The 22,285-nt window shown below is 40.7% G+C and overlaps 1 protein-coding gene across 3 annotated transcripts in view; it reads right to left on the bottom strand.

Moving 5' to 3' along the window:
* LOC126365876 (kinesin-associated protein 3-like) overlaps window positions 1-22,285 on the bottom strand; it is a 189,940-nt gene that overhangs the window by 153,402 nt on the left and 14,253 nt on the right. For all 3 annotated transcript variants that reach the window (XM_050008569.1, XM_050008573.1, XM_050008570.1), the window contains exons 4-6: window positions 15,871-16,086; window positions 14,160-14,296; window positions 13,527-13,932 (exon numbers count right to left, since the gene is read on the bottom strand). In XM_050008569.1, the coding sequence (XP_049864526.1) occupies window positions 13,527-13,932; window positions 14,160-14,296; window positions 15,871-16,086 (759 nt within the window). The remainder of the gene's footprint in view (window positions 1-13,526; window positions 13,933-14,159; window positions 14,297-15,870; window positions 16,087-22,285) is intronic.

Here is a 22,285-nt window from a genome sequence, read left to right on the forward strand (position 1 = left end):
AGGGAACGTGTACAGGAGTGTGGCCCGAAGCAGTTTTTGTGCTGAAAGGCGCTCTCAGTTTCTAGTAACAAGGTACAATTACGCAACCTGGTACAAGACTTGACAGATCCGGCTATGGCATCAACACCCTTGTGGATAACGAAAGGGTTGACAGAGGAAAAATCCTTTCCGTCCTCAGATCGAGAAACTACGAGGAACTGTGGGGCAGGCGGTAGTACTTTTGTCACTGGTGGCTGGTCAAGTTTCCGTTTGTGGCCAGAAGTTGAGAGAGAAGAAGAAGAGAAATCCATTGCGGAGGAATCCCCCATGATTGCCAGCGTCTCCAATGGCGCGCTCCTTCCTTGTGGGGACCCTCTCAGAGGGCACTCCCGCCTTAGGTGATTGTTCACACCTCAGGTCACACTTCCCGAGAAACGTACGGAGGGACCAATCGGCATGGTCGGAAGGTGTCAGCTCAGGCAATCACCCCTCCCTAGGCCTGGCCTTTACCAGGGGGTAAGTGCGTGCCTTACTTGTCTACCCAGGGCGGGGAATTACGTGTTACACCGTCACCGGCTATGTGTGTGAACACATGGGTCGGCCTTCAGGCATGCACAGGGAGGAAGGAAGAAGAGGAAAAAGAAAGGAGAGAGGGAAAGAAAGGACAGACTGTCTCAAACGCCGAAGTGGAGACCAGAGAAGGAGAAGAAGGCAAGGAGAAGAGTAAGTAAGACAGTGAGATGGAGAAGAACAAAGAAAGGAACCAACCAATGGAGGGAAGAAACCAGAAGAAGTGAAAAACCAAAATGAACGCAAATATGGGTCGTGAAACCGTCTGTCTCCGGACGCAGGCGCTAACTACCCCCTTGAGGGGGAGGGACTTCTTTTAGTCGCCTCTTACGACAGGCAGGAATACCGCGGGCCTATTCTAACCCCCGAACCCGCAGGGGGGACCTTCCTCTACGTGAAAATATTCAATATGTAGAGCTCTTACTAGGCTCTTGTATTGCTGTCCAAAACAGAAGCAATTAAATCACTGTGCACTCTGAATAATAACTATGAATAATTCAATAACTATGAATAACAACATATGCAGTAAATGTTGGGAATCAAATGTCAGCAAGTGTATCTGTAGCTCAACAACATGGATTTGAATATCTTGCACTACCTTCTTGGTAAATCACTTGATGCTAAAAAAAAAAAAAAAAAAAAAAAAAAGATAAATAGAACTGTACAACAAATTTAATTTTGTCAATTCTTCCAATGGCATCTCAACGATCTACATTTTACAGCAAAAATAGTGGTTGTGGAAAATCACAGCCAGAGGTAAAGCACTGACATCAATGAAACACAACAGTCAGTTTTTTTAATTAAGTTGGGAACATCAGGAAAGAAATGGAAACCAGCATAGTTGCATCAAGGTACGTAAACGAACAACTGATGTGGACAGATTTGACAGTGTCTAGCAAGAAAATTAGGATTGTGTCAGTATATTCGCATTGTGAAGGGACGGATCAAGATAAGATGGATAGTTTTTATGATACACTCAGTGCTGTAGTAGTTAGAGTAAAGGACAAGGACACTGTTCTGCTCATGGATGATTTTAATGCCAGGATTGGAAATCAAACAGAAGGGTATGAAAAGGTTATGGGTAAATTTGGAGAGGATATGGAGGCCAACAGGAACAGGAAACAACTCCTGGATTTCTGTGCCAGTATGGGCTTAGTAATCACAAACTCCTTTTTTAAACATAAGAACATTCTCCGGTATACTTGGGAAGGCAGGGGAACCAGATCTGTCATTGATTATATAATAATAGATCAGGAATTCAGAAAGGCTGTGAGGGACACACGTGTATGCAGGGGATTCTTTGATGACACTGATCACTATTTAATCTCCAGTGAAATTCGTATAGTGAGGACGAAAGTGCAGGAGGTCGGGTCCATATGTAGGAGGATAAGAGTAGAGAAACTTCAGGATAAGGAAATCAGGCACAAGTACATAACAGTGATCTCAGAAAGGTACCAGTTAGTTGAATATAGTCAATTACAGTCATTGGAAAAGGAATGGACAAAGTACAGGGACACAGTACTAGAAGTGGCTAAAGAATGTCTTGGAACAGTAGTGTGTAAAGGTAGGATGAAGCAAACAGCTTGGTGGAATGACACAGTCAAGGCATCCTGTAAAAGGAAAAAGAAGGTGTATCAAAAATGGCAACATACTAGAACTCAGGTAGACAGAGAAAGTTATGTTGAAGAAAGAAACAAAGCCAAACAGATAATTGCAGCATCCAAGAAGAAATCTTGGGAAGACTTTGGAAACAAGTTAGAGACTTTGGGTCAAGATGCTGGAAAACCATTCTGGAGTGTAATTAGCAGTCTTCGAAAGGGAAGTAAGAAGGAAATGACAAGTATTTTGGACAGGTCAGGAAAACTGCTGGTGAATCCTGTTGATGCCTTGGGCAGATGGAGGGAATATTTTGAAGAGTTGTTCAATGTAGGTGAAAATACGATCAGTACTGTTTCAGATTTCGATGTACAATGGGATAAGAATGATGATGGAAACAGGATCACATTTGAGGAAGTGGAGAAATGGTCAACAGATTGCAGTGCAATAAAGCAGCTGGGGTGGATGAAATTAAGTCAGAACTCATCAAATACAGTGGAATGTCGGGTCTTCAATGGCTACACAGGATAATTGAAATGGCATGGGAGCCAGGACAGGTTCCATAAGACTACACGAAAGCAGTAATCACACCAATCTTTAAACATGGAAACAGAAAAGATTGTAACAACTACAGAGGTATCTCTTTAATCAGCGTGGTGGGTAAAATCTTCTCAGGTATTGTTGAAAGGAAAGTGCTAGTATTAGTTGAGGACAAATTTGATGCAAATTAGTGTGGGTTTAGGCCTTTTAGAGTTTGTCAGGACCTGATCTTTAGCTTACAGCAAATAATGGAGACGTGTTACGAGTGGAACAGGGAATTGTATCTATGCTTTATAGATCTAGAAAAGGCATATGACCGGGTTCCTAGGAGGAAGTTATTGTTTGTTCTATGAGATTATGGAATAGAACGCAAACTTTTGCAAGCAATTAAAGGTCTTTACATGGATAGTCAGGCAGCAGTTAGAGTTGACGGTAAATTGAGTTCATGGTTCAGAGTAGTTTCAGGGGTAAGACAAGGCTGCGACCTGTCTCCACTGTTGTTCATATTATTTATGGATCATATGTTGAAAACAATAGACTGGCTGGATGAGGTTAAGATATGTGAACACAAAATAAGCAGTCTCGTATATGCAGATGACTTAGCTGTGATGGCAGATTAAATTGAAAGTTTGTAAAGTAATATTTCAGAGCTAGATCAGAAATGTAAGGACTATGGTATGAAGATTAGCATCTCCAAAACGAAAGTAATGTCAGTGGGAAAGAGATATAAATGGATTGAGTGCCAAATAGGAGGAACAAAGTTAGAACAGGTGGACGGTTTCAAGTACTTAGGATGCATATTCTCACAGGATGGCAACATAGTGAAAGAACTGGAAGCGAGGTGTAGAAAAGCTAAAGATGTGAGCGCTCAGCTACGATCTACTCTCTTCTGCGAGAAGGAAGTCAGTACCAAGACTAAGTTATCTGTGCACTGTTCAATCTTTCGACCAACTTTGTTGTATGGGAGTGAAAGCTGGGTGGATTCAGGTTACCTTATCAATAAGGTTGAGGTTACGGATATGAAAGTAACTAGGTTGATTGCAGGTACTAGTAGATGGGAACAATGGCAGGAAGGTGTCCACAATGAGGAAATAAAAGAAAAACTGGGAATGAACTCTATAGTTGTAGCAGTCAGGGCAGACAGGCTTAGATGGTGGGGTCATGGTACACGCAAGGGAGAAACAAGGTTACCCAAGAGACTCATGAGTTCAGCAGTAGAGAGTAGGAGTAGTCTGGGTAGACCAAGGAGAAGGTACCTGGATTTGGTTAAGAATGATTTTGAAGTAATAGGCTTAACATCAGAAGATGCACCAATGTTAGCACTGAATAGGGGATCATGGAGGAATTTTATAAGGGGGACTATACTCCAGACTGAACGTTGAAAGACATAATCAGTCTTAAATGATGATGATAGTGGTGGTGGTGATGAAGTCGGGAACAAGAAAAAGAAAAATTATACTTGAAAAATAATGCAAAAATGATCCTGTCAGTATTCTAGACCTGTTCTGGGAAGAAAGAAAAGCTTTCCTCACAGTGAAACATGCTGTTATTACCAACAGATACTACACATTGATCCCTGAATGAGGAAGTTTTCACTGGTCATCACTATAGCTGAATTGTCAACTGGTAGGTGTTCTTATGTAGAGAGGCACAGGTTTGATTCCATGCTAAGTTACAACAGTAATAACTTGCTGTAACAGGCATGTACTATGTGGAAAATATCCTTTTATTCTGATGTGTGATTATTTTTCCACAGCAGATGTGACACTTTTTAGGCTGTAAATTAATGAGGCTCACTTACGGCAGCAGCTAAGATAAAACTGGTAGTAACATTTGCTGTTAGCCCAGCCATGTGGAATGGTTCTGACTTTTGAAAATTGAAAATAAAAATAATACTAATACTACTACTACTACTACTACTACTACTACTACTAATAATAATAATAATAATAATAATAATAATAAAAATAAATAAATAAATTAGTCTTACCATAGTTTATCAAAGGTCTGAAGAAGATCAAAAGCTTATTTTACAGTCCACACCACAGCAGAAGCACAAACACAGAATTTTTCCTACGATTATATTATTGAATGATGGCAAGGACAAGCTACATCTGATGACCCAACAATTTCAATGCATTTTAACATGGAGATAGGGGACTTTTCAAAAACTCTTTAGAACTTCAAAAGGATTCAGGTCTCTAGGCCTTAAGTTTTTGGAGAAATAGGTAATAATAATGCGTATCATTTCATATTATCCTTCATGTAGCCCCTTCTTGAAGTTCATCTTATCAATGTGTCGGGTGATAAATGTCATAAAACTGCTGAAAACACGAGTATTCTGTACCATGTATAACAATAAAAGACACTTTTAGGCATCCACATTTCCTTAGCTTGATGGTCTCTGGATGGGAACCTTCACTTATGTTCATACAAATGTGTCTGGGCATAACTAGTCAGTGGTAAGAGATTGCCAAAAATTGATAATACAAAACAATAAGCATTGTGATTATCTAAAAATGCATAATGTATAGTTCTTACGTGTGTTATTGTATTAATGTGTAATTATTGCACAAAGTAAGGTTACTCTTCACCCTTATTACAAACTTTTAAATATCAATATAACCATACAAAAAAAAGAAAAAGAAAAATGAATAAGTCAAGGGGTTTGAAACCATAATGTCCTGCTCAGTAAGGAATCATTCTGATCACTGTGCTGATTCTCCAGTGGTAAGTAGCTAAGTGCTCAAATTTGATGATTGTTGAACTCTACTTCTTCAAAAACTAAGGCTTAGTGACCTACACTCTGCAGATACTTTTAGAGAAACTATACTGCTAAACTTCCTTGTAGGATAACCCTACCTGAATGGGAACTTTCATTAGAAATTAAGTAATTATATTCAAAATTACCAGTAAACTCTCAATTCTTTAAAGATTTGAACTCCCATGTATAAAACAGCTTCACACGTCTGATTACTTTATAAATGAGTTGATGTGTTAAATATTTGACCTTAACAATGTAAGTGAGGAAAAGTTTGTTGGTAGTTGCTAAGTGCTCTCATTATGATAACTGGATGAATATAGATTGGGTATTGGTTCACCACAAATAGTCTGGGTAATCTGTGCCCAATTTTAAGCAAAAGCTAGTTTTAATGCATCTCCGTTTTTATGCTGTCATATCTCCTGAACTATGTGCCATACAATGATACAATTTTGCATCTACATTCAGTGTTGTATGCATACTGTCTGCAAAGTGTGTTGTGAATAGAGTTAGTAGTAAAGAAGTAACAAATTAACACAGTGTGGTTGATGTTGAAATTTTTGTGTATGAGAGTTTGAGATTAAGTGTGAAGTTTGTAAGAAGTTGATAAGTGCTTTCATTCTCAAATAATGGATGAATCAAGTCCAGGTATCAGCGTGCCATCATTTACGCTGCCTCAAGAGAAACACACAGTTCATAACTGTTACACTTGTCTTCTTGTATTTAACTATTAATGTAAGATTATACCTCTTAATGAGTAGATTACAGCAATATTTAATATTTTAGTGAAACACTGAAAATCAAATTTTTACTGTATCTGCAAGCCATTAGATAAGCAACCTGTAACTGGTAGTGGATTCCAGGTTTCAGGACAGTCACTTAGTAATATGGTGGCAGTATTTTGCTGCAGTGACTAACAGTCAAACACAATCAGTTATTTCTGCCAGTACAGTCTTCTTCCTATTCTGTCAGCGTGTCTTTCATTCTATAATAGTAATTCAAAGTACATAATTCAAGGTAAGCTACTTGACCACCTTGCTTTGAGTCCATCTACTTTATTCATGAGATATGCTTTGTCGTCAACAAGCTATTCAGTGAATGTGTCATTGTCTTCGTAAAGGAAGGGAATTTGACAGAGACCAAAGCTGAAGCACAGTATGGCATTCCTGAGAAAACTGCACAACCATGGTTAAACTATCATGATACTGTAGAATCCAGTAGGTACATTTGAACATGCCATTCATTGGCATATAACAACACTGGTGCAGGACAATGAATTTGTAAACACATCACAGCAAAATCTTTTTTTAAACACTGCATAGTTGAAACATGCTACTCTATTTTCTAGGTCAATGGGCACGGCTCAGCATCAGCTTTGTGGGGATGGAAAACAAAGCAAATGTACAGCTATTAAGGAAAAGTTCCACAATGATCATACACTCCACAGATTAGGGTTATCTGAGGAAAATATCTATTGCAAATGGTGTAACATAAAATAGTCTGAAGACTCAGTATTTTATACAGTGAATGGTGGTCCAGTGCTTCAGCATAGGCAACATGGCATCCATTTTGACCTCATATATATGCATGAGCAATCACACAGTGGCTGCGTGTCTGTGACAGTTTGCACCTGGACATGTCCCCATGGATTTGGGATACTTCACAGAATAGAAGGTCAGATTGATGCTGCCCATTATACTCTTATCATGAGCAACATTACAATGGCATCAGAGTGACAACTATAGCCTGAGAGAGTAATCTTATCCCAACACGATCAGCCTCCACAGTATTAGAACCTCGCTTATCTTCCTTAAGTTAACTGACTTCTCAGATTATCTGGCTGTGAATCTGACCACCCATCTGCACTCCACGCTGAACAGTGTGACAGCATAATCAATAGATTTTATTGCTGTCACAACAGCTGTCCATGTGAGTCATCCTCCTCGGGCATGTTCAGATGACAGACTACTGTACTGTTGGAATTTACTGTAGTCTTAAATCTGCTGTTCTATCTCTATGCTTTTTATGTTTATTACTGTATTTCTTTTAAGCTTAAAGTTACTGTGTAATTTTCTATAGTTTACTCAGTTGTAACAAAGAAGTGTATGAATTCTGGAAGACCAAAAGTGGCTAAAAATCAGAAAAAGAAACATGTTGTGTGCACAATCGAACAGAAACTAAGCATTTTGCTAAGACTTGACAAAGGTGAGTCAGTTACTAAATTAGCTTCTGAAATGGGAGTTGGAGTCACAATCATTAGAGACTGGAAGAAGAACCAAAAAGATCTTGAAGCTTTTTAGTTAACTGTAGATGGTGAAAATGCTTTAAAACTAGAACAGCATTGAAAAATCCTACACTTTAGCTCCTGGATTATGCTGTGGTGGTCTGGTTTTGTCAGGAAAGATATAAGGGGTCCCCATTTTGAGACCCCATCATAAACAAAGAAGCTGCACCATAAAGGGTTGTGATATTTTTGAAGCAATGAAAAGCCTCGACATAAAAGATGCAATTTTCACAGTTGCTCAAGCTTGGGAAGAATTTAAAAAACCCTCTCTACAAAAATCATGGAAGAATATCAGTCCTGGTCTAAACCAAGAGCAAGACCTTCCAAAACTAATAAATTATGCACTGCAGATTTAGTCACTGATTTGCAAATTCATAATTATATCCAGCCTACAGTTGCAGAGGAATGGCTGGCAGAATGTTCTTAGCTATAAAGAACTTGACGAGAACAGATCATCAATCTCATTTGGCAAGAGTATTGTGTTGAGCAAGAGGAGTCAGATGAAGAATAAAAGGAAGAAGACGAAAAGATCAGCCACTCTACGGCAAAAAAAGCATTCGAGACTGTCCTCAAATATTTGGAACAACAGCCAACTGCTACAGTTGTAGATATTTTGTGGATAAAGATGTGGCACGACATAGCTACGAAGTCAAGGTTTTAGAAATTGAAACAAAAATACACTTTAGATTTTTTAAAACAGATTTACAGTGCTAAAATTTTCTGTTTTCATTTATCTTTATTAGAAATGTAATTTCTTATTCAATTGTTATTTACTATACTGTTTTGAAGTCTGTAAATGACGTGTTTCAGTGTCCTCTGATTTACTGAGATATTGCTGTAAACAATTTGTGAGTCCTCTCTTACTTCTCAAGTTCCTTTGTGTCTTTGGTCTGTGTCATATAGGGATGGTGAGGCAGAGTGATGTCTGTGGTAGAAGATGGTGTGATGTTGGTTGTCCAGGACACTACAGCTGGATGAAAATTTGTGGATTTTGTCTGATTCCTCTGCTAGTGAATTTAAAAGAGTTCCTGCTGATGGCTGTTGTGATGGTGTAGGTTGTTAAGAGAGGACTGGAATCCTGGCACAAAGTGTTCATGCTTCTCTTAGATACCACCGCTGCCACTGCAACTGTTCAAACATCTTATAGCATAGTTTTCTCTCATTTATTGGGGTCAAGTGTGCATAAAGGATTACACTTTCCACACATCTGTAGTTAATTGTGCAGTTTTATTAAACATAACTAAATAATTTCTCTTCTTGCATTCATCATTATTTTTTAAGATACCCTGTTTTCTACGTATTCTCTCTTTCCTGTGTTTTCGATTTCTTATTCATATCTAGGCATTAAACCCAGTATATACTGTATCCTAAGATATTTTGGCTTTTCAGGATGTCAATCTCTTGTTGTACATGTGCACAGTCAACTGTTGGCTTATTTCTATCTGTCATACCTATTTCTCAGCATTATTTTGCAGGATATTTTAATTAACTGTATGTGTTCAACTTTCAGAACTCCTAACCTGGTTCAAAGTAAACCCACTGTCAGTAAATATGAGGAAAACTAATTATATCCAGTACAGCTCTGATCACAAATTCCCAAAGGAGTTATCTATTACACATGACTATCAGCAACTACAAATGGTGCACTGCAACAAGTTCTTATGGCTCCAAATACATAACCGTGTTAACTGGAAACAGAAAATCGTCCACATCAAATAAAGGTTGTCCTCAGTTACCTTTGCCATTAGACAATATCACAAATTGGAGATATCAGTGAACAAAATCGACTTACTCTGGGTGCTTCCACTGTATTTTGTGCAATGGAATTATCTTCTGGGGCTACTAACATGCATCACAGAAAATTTTCTGGTTGCAGAAAAAAGCTGTCAGAAATGCATGTGGAGTGCTCTCAAGGACATCTTGTCATAATCTCTTTAAGAAATTTGGGATACTTACTACAACTTCCCAATATATTTATTTCGTTATGAGCTTCACGGTTAACAGTTCTGTGCAGTACAAATACAGATGGATTTACTTGATAAGACTTTTTACTCATTAGAAGAATTTTTTAACATAGAAGTATAATCTTGTATGCATATATTTTTTTTTTATTGTTTAAAGTAAGCGGATAGAGAAAAGCTCTAGTCACCAAGTGGTGTCAGGAGAACACACACACACACACACACAAAGATTTTACATATGCAATCTTTTGGAGCCAGCAAAAGGACTAGAGAGATTTAGGAAAAGCACTACAGTTCAGAATAGTCACACACAACACCAGGTCATGGGAGACTTACCTGATGGGATGAATCAGACTTTCCTTCTCATCCTGTCTGGTAAGTCTCCCCTGGCCCAGGGTTCTGGGTGACTTTTTTAAACTCCACCCCTTTACTTAAACTTCTCCAGTCATTTTCCTTCACCCCTCTTCCTTCTCCTTCAACAATCTACCAGGAGGATGAGCCACTGACTCCGAAAGCTTGCACATGTAAAACCTTTTTTTATATATGTGTTCTCCTGCTGCCACTTGGTGAATAGATATTTTACCTATCCAGTGTTGTCAAAAATTGATTATATACATCGTTATATGTTTACTGTTTGTATATTGTACAACATGTGGTAGTTCTTGTATGATCTAAAGTTATCGAAGGAAATTCACGGAGATCCAAATTGTGAAATGATTTGGGTGAAGGTCATGGTTAAAGCAGGCTCAGACATGGTAATTGGATGTCTCTATAGTCCCCCGGGCTCAGCAGCTGTAGTGGCTGAGCACCTGAAGAATAATTTGGAAAATATTTCGAGTAGATTTCCTTACCATGTCATAATTCTGGGTGGAGATTTTAATTTGGCGGATATAGACTGGGAGACTCAAACGTTCATAACGGGTGGCAGGGGAAAAGAATCCAGTGAAATTTTTTTAAGTGCTTTATCCGAAAACTACCTTGAGCAGTTAAACAGAGAACCGACTCATGGCGATAACATATTAGACCTTCTGGTGACAAACAGACCCGAACTATTTGAATCAGTTAATGCAGAACAGGGAATCAGCGATCATAAAGCGGTTACTGCATCGATGATTTCAGCCGTAAATAGAAATATTAAAAAAGGTAGGAAGATTTTTCTATTTAGCAAAAGTGACAAAAAGCAGATTTCAAAGTACTCGATGGTTCAACACAAAAGTTTTGTCTCAAGTACAGATAGTGTTGAGGATCAGTGGATTAAGTTCAAAACCATTGTACAATATGCGTTAGATGAGTATGTGAAAAGCAAGATCATAAGAGATGGAAAAGAGCCACCGTGGTACAACAACCGAGTTAGAAAACTGCTGTGGAAGCAAAGGGAACTTCACAGCAAACATAAACATAGCCAAAGCCTTGCAGACAAACAAAACCTACGCGAAGCGAAATGTAGTGTGAGGAGGGCTATGTGAGAGGCGTTCAATGAATTCGAAAGTAAAGTTCTACGTACTAACTTGGCAGAAAATCCTAAGAAATTTTGGTCCTATGTCAAAGCGGTAGGTGGATCAAAACAAAATGTCCAGACACTTTGTGACCAAAATGGTACTGAAACAGAGGATGACAGACTAAAGGCCGAAATACTAAATGTATTTTTCCAAAGCTGTTTCACACAGGAAGACTGCACTGTAGTTCCTTCTCTAGATTGTCGCACAGATGACAAAATGGTAGATATCAAAATAGGTGACAGAGAGATAGAGAAACAATTAAAATCGCTCAAAAGAGGAAAGACCGCTGGTCCTGATGGGATACCAGTTCAATTTTACACAAAGTACGCGAAGGAAGTTGCCCCCCTTCTTGCAGCGGTGTACCGTAGGTCTCTAGAAGAGCGAAGCATTCCAAAGGATTGGAAAAGGGCACAGGTTATCCCCATTTTCAAGAAGGGATGTCGAACAGATGTGCAGAACTATAGACCTATATCTCTAACGTCAATCAGTTGTGGAATTTTGGAACGCGTATTATGTTAGAGTATAATGACTTTTGTGGAGACTGGAAATCTACTCTGTAGGAATCAGCATGGGTTTTGAAAAAGACGGTCGTCCACGAGACTCAGAGGGCCATAGACACGGGTTCACAGGTAGATGCCGTGTTTCTTGACTTCCGCAAGGCGTTCAACACAGTTCCCCACAGTCGTTTAATGAACAATGTAAGAGCATACGGACTATCAGACCAATTGTGTGATTGGATTGAGGAGTTCCTAGATAACAGAACATAGCATGTCTTTCTCCAAGGAGAGAAGGCTTCCGAAGTAAGAGTGATTTCAGGTGTGCCGCAAGGGAGTGCCATAGGACCGTTGCTATTCACAATATACATAAATGACCTGGTGGATGACATCGGAAGTTCACTGAGGCTTTTTGCAAATGATGGTGTGGTGTATCGAGAGGTTGCAACAATGAAAAATTGTACTGAAATGCAGGAGGATCTGCAGCGAATTGACGCATGGTGCAGGGAATGGCAATTGAATCTCAATGTAGACAAGTGTAATGTGCTGCAAATACATAGAAAGATAGATCCCTTATCATTTAGCTACAAAATAGCAGGTCAGCAACTGGAAGCAGATAATTCCATAAATTATCTGGGAGTACGCATTAGGAGTGATTTAAAATGGAATGATCATATAAAGTTGATCATTGGTAAAGCAGATGACAGACTGAGATTCATTGGAAGAATCCTAAGGAAACGCATTCCGAAAACAAAGGAAGTAGGTTACAGTATGCTTGTTTGCCCACTGCTTGAATACTGCTCAACAGTGCGGGATCCTTACCAGATAGGGTTGATAGCAGAGATAGAGAAGATCCAATGGAGAGCAGCGCACTTCGTTACAGGATCATTTAGTAATTGCGAAAGCGTTACGGAGATGATAGATAAACTCCAGTGGAAGACTCTGCAGGAGAGACGCTCAGTAGCTCGGTTCGGGCTTTTGTTAAAGTTTCGAGAACATACCTTCACCGAAGAGTCAAGCAGTATATTGCTCCCTCCTACGTATATCTCGCGAAGAGACCATGAGGATAAAATCAGAGAGATTAGAGCCCACACAGAAGCATACTGACAATCCTTCTTTCCACAAACAATACAAGACTGGAATAGAAGGGAGAACCGATAGAGGTACTCAGGGTACCCTCCGCCACACACCGTCAGGTGGCTTGCGGAGTATGGATGTAGATGTAGATGTCTTTTTTCACTTTGTTTTTTTATTTTTTCTAGTATCATATTTTTATTTTTCTGTAATTGTTTCTGTAAATTAACTGTACTATTTCTATTTAATCTACACTTATTAATTCTTTACTCATTCAACATTCAAGTTCCCAAGCACATAAAAGGATCTATGAAATATGTGTATAAATAAACAACATTAACGTCTTCAGGAGGAGGGAAGACGGGGAGGGGGGTAGGGGTGGAGGGGGAGGGGGGAGGTGCAATGGTATGATCCCACACAAATGTAATTTCTTTACTGTATGCCAAAGTTAAAACATATTGCACAGAAAACCTAAACCACACTTAAAGTTGCAGCTTTTAAAAAATAAAAAATAAATTTAAAAAATTGGAATGAGAGCTCCTGAAAACCAGCTGCCAAACAGTGGTATCTGTTCTGTTCAACAAAATCATTATATTTGGGACTCTCACAAAAGTAATGCACACTGATGGGAGTGATACAAACTTGATGTTGTTGATCAAAGACTTGAATGTTTGCAAAAATGTAATAACCTTGCTGTAGATACTACTCATGTAAGTTTGTCTCTATCAGATTATGCCATACAAATAAAAACATTATCAAACACATTACCTCTTAGTAGCTGATCTTGCTTCTTAACTAAGTTCTGAAACTTCAGCTTCATTTTTTCATAATCTTCTGTTAATTTTTTGATGTCACTTGGGGATTCAACAGCCTGGGAACTTTGGTAATTTAGCTGCTTTTTCCATCCATCATTAGCACTATGAATGCCTTCTATAGGCCTTCTCCGATTCTCTCCAGCTGCTACGGGTATGTGAGAAATTCCATCAGCAAGGCGTCGCCTCGGTTCTGATGGGACATCAATACTTTCAGACTGATAACGGTGACTCTCAATTGCTGACATTGAGCATCTGTTTTGATTGCCTTCACACTTCCTTCGCTTTGACTCTTTATCTTCTTTCCATTGATCATACCGTCGAAGTTCATAGTCTATAATTTCCATGCAGAGTGACCCTATCTATAAAAGAAATATTTCAATATATTTCAAAATATTTCAATATAGTATGATGAAATTCATAGGAGTCAAGCTATATCATAGTTGATACAGCATGCAGTTTCAAATAACTCTCAGTAGTATATACATGCAAACAAGTAACTCTGAAAATGCTTTGAGAGATTTAACTAAAATAGTAAGCTGACAAATTTCACATACGAAAAGTATTCTAATAATGAAATAAGAGTTACCTTATACTGTAGAATAACACGGTGAAACTGTGAGTAAGTTGAAAAACAAAAGAATATGTAAACAATATTTGTGCTTAATTCTATACTTTTCTTCCAGTCTTCTCTCAAAACTCGTGACAAGGCGCTCAAGACAGATTCTGGAATCAAAATATTAATTTTTGCATTTTGGTATTTTAGCAATTAATACACAGCTCACCAATGAATTCTAGTAACATAATTCCATGTACACAAAGACTGCAGCTACAACAAAAATCTGACATTCACTTGACAGTGAAATGTAAATGGATCACACACTTGTGTTGGCAGAAAATGGAATCAACATACGTTATCTAATATCTACAGTGATCTGGGTTCTCTGTATGCTTGAATAAAAAATAAAAGTGAAACACATCAGAAAACTGAAACCAGAAACTAAATTGTTCACAAGACAGAACAAAATTTTCATGGTTTCATAAGTCTTTTCTGTTCCCCTCTTGGATTACTTACACCAGGGTACAAGCATTTCACCTGACAGTCTATTTAGTGCTATGAGACTTATTGGAGGCTTGTTTCAGATACAAGAATAGAGAATCTGTAAAAGTCACATCAGAACCGTAACTCTTCAGTTTGGCCACATGTAACTGATGACAATTTTGTCACGGGTGTACAGCCAGAGCTCAAGTGTCCAATGAGCACAGTTCATCAGTATATCTAGTGAATGTTGTCATCTGCCAAAATAGTGAGCCCATTGCACAGTCATGAATTATTTTGTCATTTCAAAGTTGAAGCAAGCCCAGACATTATGCTTACAGAGGACTGGTAACACCAGCTACCCCCTGAAGCTAAACCTATGAGCATGTCAAATGCATTATTTACAGAAAAAATTGACCAATTTCCACAAGGTATTCACGATTTGGAACAATTTTGGACACATTTATGTTATAGAATGCTGTGGAGATGATGTAAACTATCCTCCTCTAAGCGATTTTTTAAATCTGATATGTTGTTAACATCTCACTATTACTTCCATCGTATTATGTTGCTTCACCTTCAACTAAATATAATTCTTGTTGCCTATCTTATGTTGACTGTGGGTAGACTCATTTCTTCCAATGATTTTTGTTCTGGTCCACAAAGATAGTTTGAGGTAATGGTCTGCCATCACTACGAAGGCAGATTTTGCGTGTTTGTGTGTGTGTGGGGGGGGGGGGGGGGGGGGGGGGGGGGGGCATGCGTGCAGGTATACTATTCCAAGGAAACAATCAAAAGGTTCTCAGATTATATGCTCTTTGTGCAGCAGTGCAGATCAAACGCAATTTCTCTGGAAGTGATTGGTTGCCCATCCTCATTTATTTTATATTTAAGTGATGTTCATATGATGTCAGAGTTTCATTGGTTAACATACTGCAGTGTAAACGCAATTTCATAGACAATAATGGCCCCAATGCTTGCCACAGAAGACTGAGGAAATACACAAAAAAGAGAGAGAGCATCTCAAATAGTTAAACAGAAATGTCTGATTTGAACACACATGATGCAACTTGGTAAATGGGGCACGTGTACAATCATTATGCAAGAAAGCAGTCACAAAATGAACAATAGCACATAACAAATCTTTAAAGAAAATTAAATTAACTGCTCAGTGCATTCATTTTAGTTCCTCAGGAAAGAGAAAATTAGTTTGCATGCTTTAGAAGTTTACCAGATCTATTATTTGCAATAAATTACTTACCATTAGTTGCAAGTTCCTCCAGATTATCTGGATTTCTTGCTAATTGTAATATCAGGGCGGAACCATTTACTTTTTCTGGAATATCTTCATACAGCAACTCCACATACTGTTCAATGTTGTTTATATTGGCCTTTTCTGCATTTGCATCGTTCGAAGATGGAGCATCAGAAGAGGAACAAGAAGAACCTGGTCGCATGTGTTCAACTTTTTCAGATGCTGAAAGAAAGAAAAAGCTTCCTGAGAAGTGTATAATGAAAACAAGAGATCAAATGGTCTCATTCATTACACGTATGACGAATATAATTTTGTTCACAATTATGCACAAACATAACTCTAAAGCCTGAAAGTTAAGAATTTCTCATGTCTTCTGTGAAACATCATCTGTGACAATAATATAGTCTACAAGTTAGATTTAACGTTCTACATGAACAAACAGATTCCAAGTCTCTTTTGGGATACTGAACACCTCCCCATAGATATTAATTGTACAAAAGAACAGATCTAGTCTGTTCGTTCACTGATACCTAGTTGGAAGTACTGTTTAAGCAGATCCACAGTACATACAGCTATTGTGAGCCTTTTACTTTCAGTCAACACAGAAGGTGTCATCCAAATAGCTTTTAAGCTCTATCCATAATTTCTATAACACTCTGGGAAAACTCAGCAATTTTACTCTGAGCAACATTGCTCTGAACTAAAGTAGCACAGCGACATCAGGGGAGGACCAGTGCTGCAGCTCCAGCATCGCATGGGAATCCTGATTTTGCTGCATCTCCAAATGTGCCTAGTCAGTTTGGTTGTCTTCACCTGACTGTGAATGGCAGGCAGTGATGGATTTAAGAATCCGTAGGCCAATTCCTTATAGATTAAAAAGAGATGTGATATTCTGCCACTTTCTGTGAGCACACCCAAGCGAGCAAACAATACCTAGTCTATTTAGACTGGGATCTATATTTCTGAAAGGTTCAGGTAAATGCAGTGGGTGCATTTGCTGCTCATTCAGAGCTCCAATATTATGCAGAAAATGGAGCCCTACCAAGGAAATAGCTGGGAGGTTGGAAAGGAAGATCCCTATGAATTTGGTATTTTCATCAAGTCTCAGGTGAAATGAGGGAGCCTGTGTTGGCAGCTAATGAGCTCACTGGGCACAGTTAGCTGTAAACTGTGGTCCATGTTGGCATGAATGGACCTCTTATCTAAAGGCTGACTGACATGGTGTACAGTTCACAATCTGTGGTATTGTTTCCAATAATGGTAGTCCTCCGGTAGCAGGCAGTTGGAGGCCTTAAACCAGATGCTAAACACAATTCTACAATTTATGACTTGTGTTTCTCAAGCTCTGTGTGAGGTGAAAGGTGTGAGGTGAAAACATAGTTTATGAATAACATAGCATGGAGAAATATGCTGTACAGCATCTCCATTATCATCAGGAGGGTTGTAGAAACTTCACATTGTAGTACTGAAATACATGCAAAAAAAATTTTTTTTCACTTCAAATCTGGTCTGACGTGTAAAATTAGTTCCACATTATTTCAATTTCACGTAAGTAAACTATCAAAATTTTACTGACCCACAAAGTTCTTCTCATGTGAGAGACATGCCCTGCTGAGGTAGAGGAAAGAATGGAACACGTGAAAAACTGATCCTATCAGAGCACAAAAAAGATGAATATGCTTCTGTTAAAAAGACTGATTGAAAAGTGGGATATTAGTAGCTACATTCAGCTTCCTCAGCACCTTTACAAATTTTCGCAAAAAACTTGGCATGCGAACATAGTAACAGTTTTTTATGCTGAGAGAGAGACCATGGCAGTGAGAAACAGATGGAAAAGTAGTACATACAGGAAGACAGTACACATTGATTGTGGCGCAGAAAGAGTGAAGGAGACAACGGCAGTGCGAGGGAAAGAGAGGGACAGAGTGGAAGTGAACCACAGTGGGCAGTGACAAACAGCACTAGGAAAGAGTGAAGGGTGCCAGTGGGAGAGGAACAGGGACACATGTGAAAGTGGGTGAGAGCCAGTGATAATGAAAGCTGGAGCCAATGACAATGAGAAAGAGAGAAATAGTGATGCTGAAGAATAGGAAGAGATTAGTCTTTAACATCCCATTGACAACAGAGTCATTAGAGATGGAGCGTAAGCTTGTATTAAGGAAGGCTGGGGAAGGAAATCGGTCATGACCTTTCAAATAAACCATCCCAGCATTTGTCTGAAACAATAAGTGAAATTGCGGAAAACTTGCACCAAGATGACTGGATGCAAATTGGAACCATTGTCCTCCCAAATGCAATTCCAGTGTGCTAATCACTGTGCCACCTCGCTTGGTGTGACAGTGAGAAGAGACAGCAGCCCTAGGAAGGAATGAATTAGATAGTAGCAGTAAGAAAGAGCAAGAGGCAGATAGTGGCAGTGAGAGAAGACAGTAGTGGTAGAAGAGAACAAAGGAGACTGTGGCTATGTGATAGTGACAGTTAGGGAGACACAAAGATATAATGACAAGGGGTTGGTGTGAATGAGTGACTAAGAAAGGACAAGTAGGAGTGAGTGTGTATGAGCAACTGACAGTGAATAGCTAGTAGGTGTGAGCGAGTTACAGTTAGGGAAGCTTTTGAGAATGAGAGGTAAGCTGCATATTAAAAACAATGTAAAAATGAGGTGTAATCAAAAAGTAATGGGAACTTTTGTTTTTCTTAAAGAATCTTTATTCATTTATCAACAGTAACATTTGCTCTTCAAAGTAATCACCATCAGATACAATACGATTGTGCCAGCACTTTTTTAAATATTGGAAGTGCTTCTAGAACTAAGTTTTCATTGTGGCAATCAACTCCTTCAGTGACACTGGTCTTATTGCATCAGTCGCAGCAAAATAATGTTCTTTTATGATTCTCTTCAGCTTCAGAAATAGAAAGAAGTTGCAGGGGGTCATGTCCAGTGATTAAAATGGCTGAGGCAACATAACAGTTTTGTTTTTCGCCAAAGTCATTAACAAGCAATGATGTTTTTTTTTTTTTTTTTTGTGGTTTTAGGGCGCACAACAACAATGGTCATTAGCGCCCACACTAATTTAGGAATGTACCGCGAGGCACAAGGTTAAAACAGCAACTAAAAGGGACAACACTATAAAAGATGTATTAACAGGCATAGGATTAAAAAAAATACAGCATAATCAAACGTCCTTAGACAGGTGTGTCAAGTTGATAAAACGAAGAACGCGAGCAGAAGCTCCTGGGTCATCTGCTAAAATGGCATCCAGAGTACATGGCAGGCCAAGATCAAGACGCAGCGTAGTAAAATCTGGACAGGACGTTAAAATGTGGTGGACCGTCAGCAACTGCCCACATGGACAGAACGGCGCCGGCGCTGCTGTCAGCAGATGGCGATGGCTGAACTGGCAGTGTCCAATTCGTTGCCGGGCCAAAACGACCTCCTCCCGCCGAGAAGGACGTGAGGAGGACGTCCAAGCTGCGGGAAGAGGTTTCAAGGCCCAAAGCTTGTTGTCCCTAAGTGCAGCCCAATAGGCATGCCACAGAGATAAAATGCGCCGGCAAATGACCGTGCTACCGACATGGCCAGGAACCCACATAAAGCTAACTGGAGACCCGTCGTCCACCAGCTGCTGAAGAGAGCGTTGGATCCGGTGCACGAAAGGGTGAACCGGATATGGATCACTGAGGCTGTGGATGGTGCTCAGAGAATCGAAGCAGATGACAAACAGAATGTCGGTGGCGGAAGACATAAAGAACAACCTGGTAGAGGGCAAAGAGCTAAGCTGTGAAGACCGAACAATGGCCATGTAGCCGGTATTTGAAACTTTGTGCCCCGACAATAAAAGAACACACAACCCCATCATTGGTCTTAGAGCCATCTGTATAAATGAAGGTAATATTAATGAACTTCGAATGAAGTTTGACAAAACGGGAGTGGTATACTGAACTGGGGGTAACCTCCTTTGGGAGCGAGCGGAGGTCAAGGTGAACGCGAACCTGAGCCTGGAGCCAAGGTAGCGTGTGGCTCTCGCCCACTCTAAAGGTTGCAGGGAGTGAAAAATCAAGGTGTTGAAGGAGGCGACGAAAGCGAACTCCAGGGGGTAGCAGGGCAGAGACATACAACCCGTATTGATGGTCGAGAGAGTCGTCAAAAAAGGAACGATATGATGGGTGGTCGAGCATTGACAGTAGCCGACAGGTGTAACGACAAAGCAGTATATCGCACCGGTAGGTGAGTGGCAATTCACCAGCTTCAGCATGAAGACTCTCGACGGGAATAGTATAAAACACTCTGATCGCAAGCCGTAAACCCCAATGTTGTATGGAGTTGAGGCGGCGTAAGATGGACGGCCGTGCAGAGGAGTATACAAAGCACCCATAATCCAGCTTGGAGCGGACGATCGACCAATATAGGCGAAGTAGGAAGGTTCGATCCGCTCTCCACGACGTGCCACTGAGAACACGGAGGACATTTAGAGAATGGGTACAACCGGCAGCCAAATATGACACATGTGGAGAACAACTAAGTTTCCTGTAAAATGTAAGACCTAAAACTTTTGTTGTCTCCACGAATGGGAGAGCAACGGGGCCGAGTCGTAAGGACGGTGGGAGAAACTCTTTCTAGTGCCAGAAGTTAATACAGACCGTTTTCTCGGCAGAAAAACGGAAGCCATTGGCAACACTGCAGGAGTAAAGACGGTCAAGAGAACGCTGAAGACAGCACTCCAGGAAACATGTACGCTGCGCGCTGCAATAGATGGTAAAATCGTCCACGAAAAGGGAGCCTGATACATCATCTGGGATGCAATCCATTATTGGATTGATCGCTATCGCGAAGAGAGCGACGCTCAAAACAGAGCCCTGTGGCACCCCACTCTCCTGGCGAAAGGTGTCTGACAGGACAGAACCCACACGTATCCTGAACTGGCGTTCCATTAAAAAGCAACGAATAAAAAGAGGGAGGTGACCGGGAAAGCCCCATGTATGCATGGTGCGGAGAATGCCCGCCCTCCAACAGGTGTCGTAAACAGTACAGATGGAAAATGTAAAAGTGGGGAGAGTAATGTGGACGGCAACTGCCTGCAGGCCGGTGTGCAATGTGAAGGGATCATAGTAGATATCATCCCGGACCAGCAACATAATCCCTCCATGAGCCGGAATACCTGCCACAGGGGGTAAGTAAAAACACACAGAGATGTAGTGTGCCAAGGGAATTTGATCGCATGGGCGTAGCTTCGTTTCCTGGAGGGCTATGACGAGCAGACTGTGCAAGCGGAGCAGCAATTTCAAGTCCTCTCGGTTGAAGCGACATGCTGCGAATATTCCAGTGAATAAGTGCCATCGTGAGAAGAAGAAGAAGAAGATGCAAGAAGGGGTCATCTCGAAGGCCACTGAGGGCCCGGCTCCGAGCGAGCACTGTCGCCGCTAGCAGGAGGCGGACAGTCATCGTCCATTTGTACTATAGGTTCATCGGCCATCTTGTGAAGATGGCTGGGAGGGGGAGCTTCCTCCGCTGGTGAACGGCCAGATGTTCGGCTACCAGCGGTGCGGCCAGGCGAAATGGATGAGGGCCTGGGGCGGCAACCGCTGGGTGGTGCAGGAGGAGAAATGCGCCGTGGCGGGGAAGGAGAACTGTGCTTCCTATGAGCCTTCTTGGAAGGTCATTTTGTGGAAGGATTGGTTGATGGCTGAGAATTCGACGTACGTAGAAGGTCTGCACGAGACGGTTCCTTCTTGAAGGCCCGTGCTTCTGACTTCTGGACTTCTGGGTCTTGGTCCTGGCAGAAGCTGATAAAGGTGCTTGTGTCGGAGGGGCGACGGGAGTAAGAGGTGACATCGACCTGGCCTTCGTAGCACTGGCAGAATGGACGACCGTAGTGCTGAAGGTCAGATTGTATGTCTGCGTCGTCACCTCCCTGGTAGTCCGAGGAGAGGCGAGGACAGTACTCTACTTCCCCGCTGGGAGCAACGTGGGCTTCCTACTAGCGAATAGCTTGCGAGCAGCCGAGTTGGACACTTTCTCTTTGACCTGAATTTCTTGGATACAGCGTTCTTCCTTGTAGATGGGAAAGTCGCAGGAGTGCGCTGCATGGTCACCGTGACAGTTCACACAACGAGGAGACGGAGGTGGACAGTCACCCTCATGGGCATCCCTGCCACAAGTCACACATGTAGCCGCATTGGAACAAGACTGGCGAGTGTGATTAAAACGCTGACACTGGTAGCAGCGCGTAGGTGTCGGGACATAGGGGCGAACAGAAATAACCTCGTAGCCCGCTTTGATGCGCGACGGCAGCTGAACACTATCAAAGGTCAAGAAAAGTGTCCGGGTCGGTACAAGGTCATTGTTGACCTTTTTCATGACCCTATGGACAGCCTCACGCCCTGCTCAGCGAAGAAAGACTGAATCTCAATCCGTCGAGGA

Source organism: Schistocerca gregaria, chromosome 4, assembly GCF_023897955.1.
Source record: "Schistocerca gregaria isolate iqSchGreg1 chromosome 4, iqSchGreg1.2, whole genome shotgun sequence".
Lineage (NCBI taxonomy): Eukaryota > Metazoa > Arthropoda > Insecta > Orthoptera > Acrididae > Schistocerca > Schistocerca gregaria.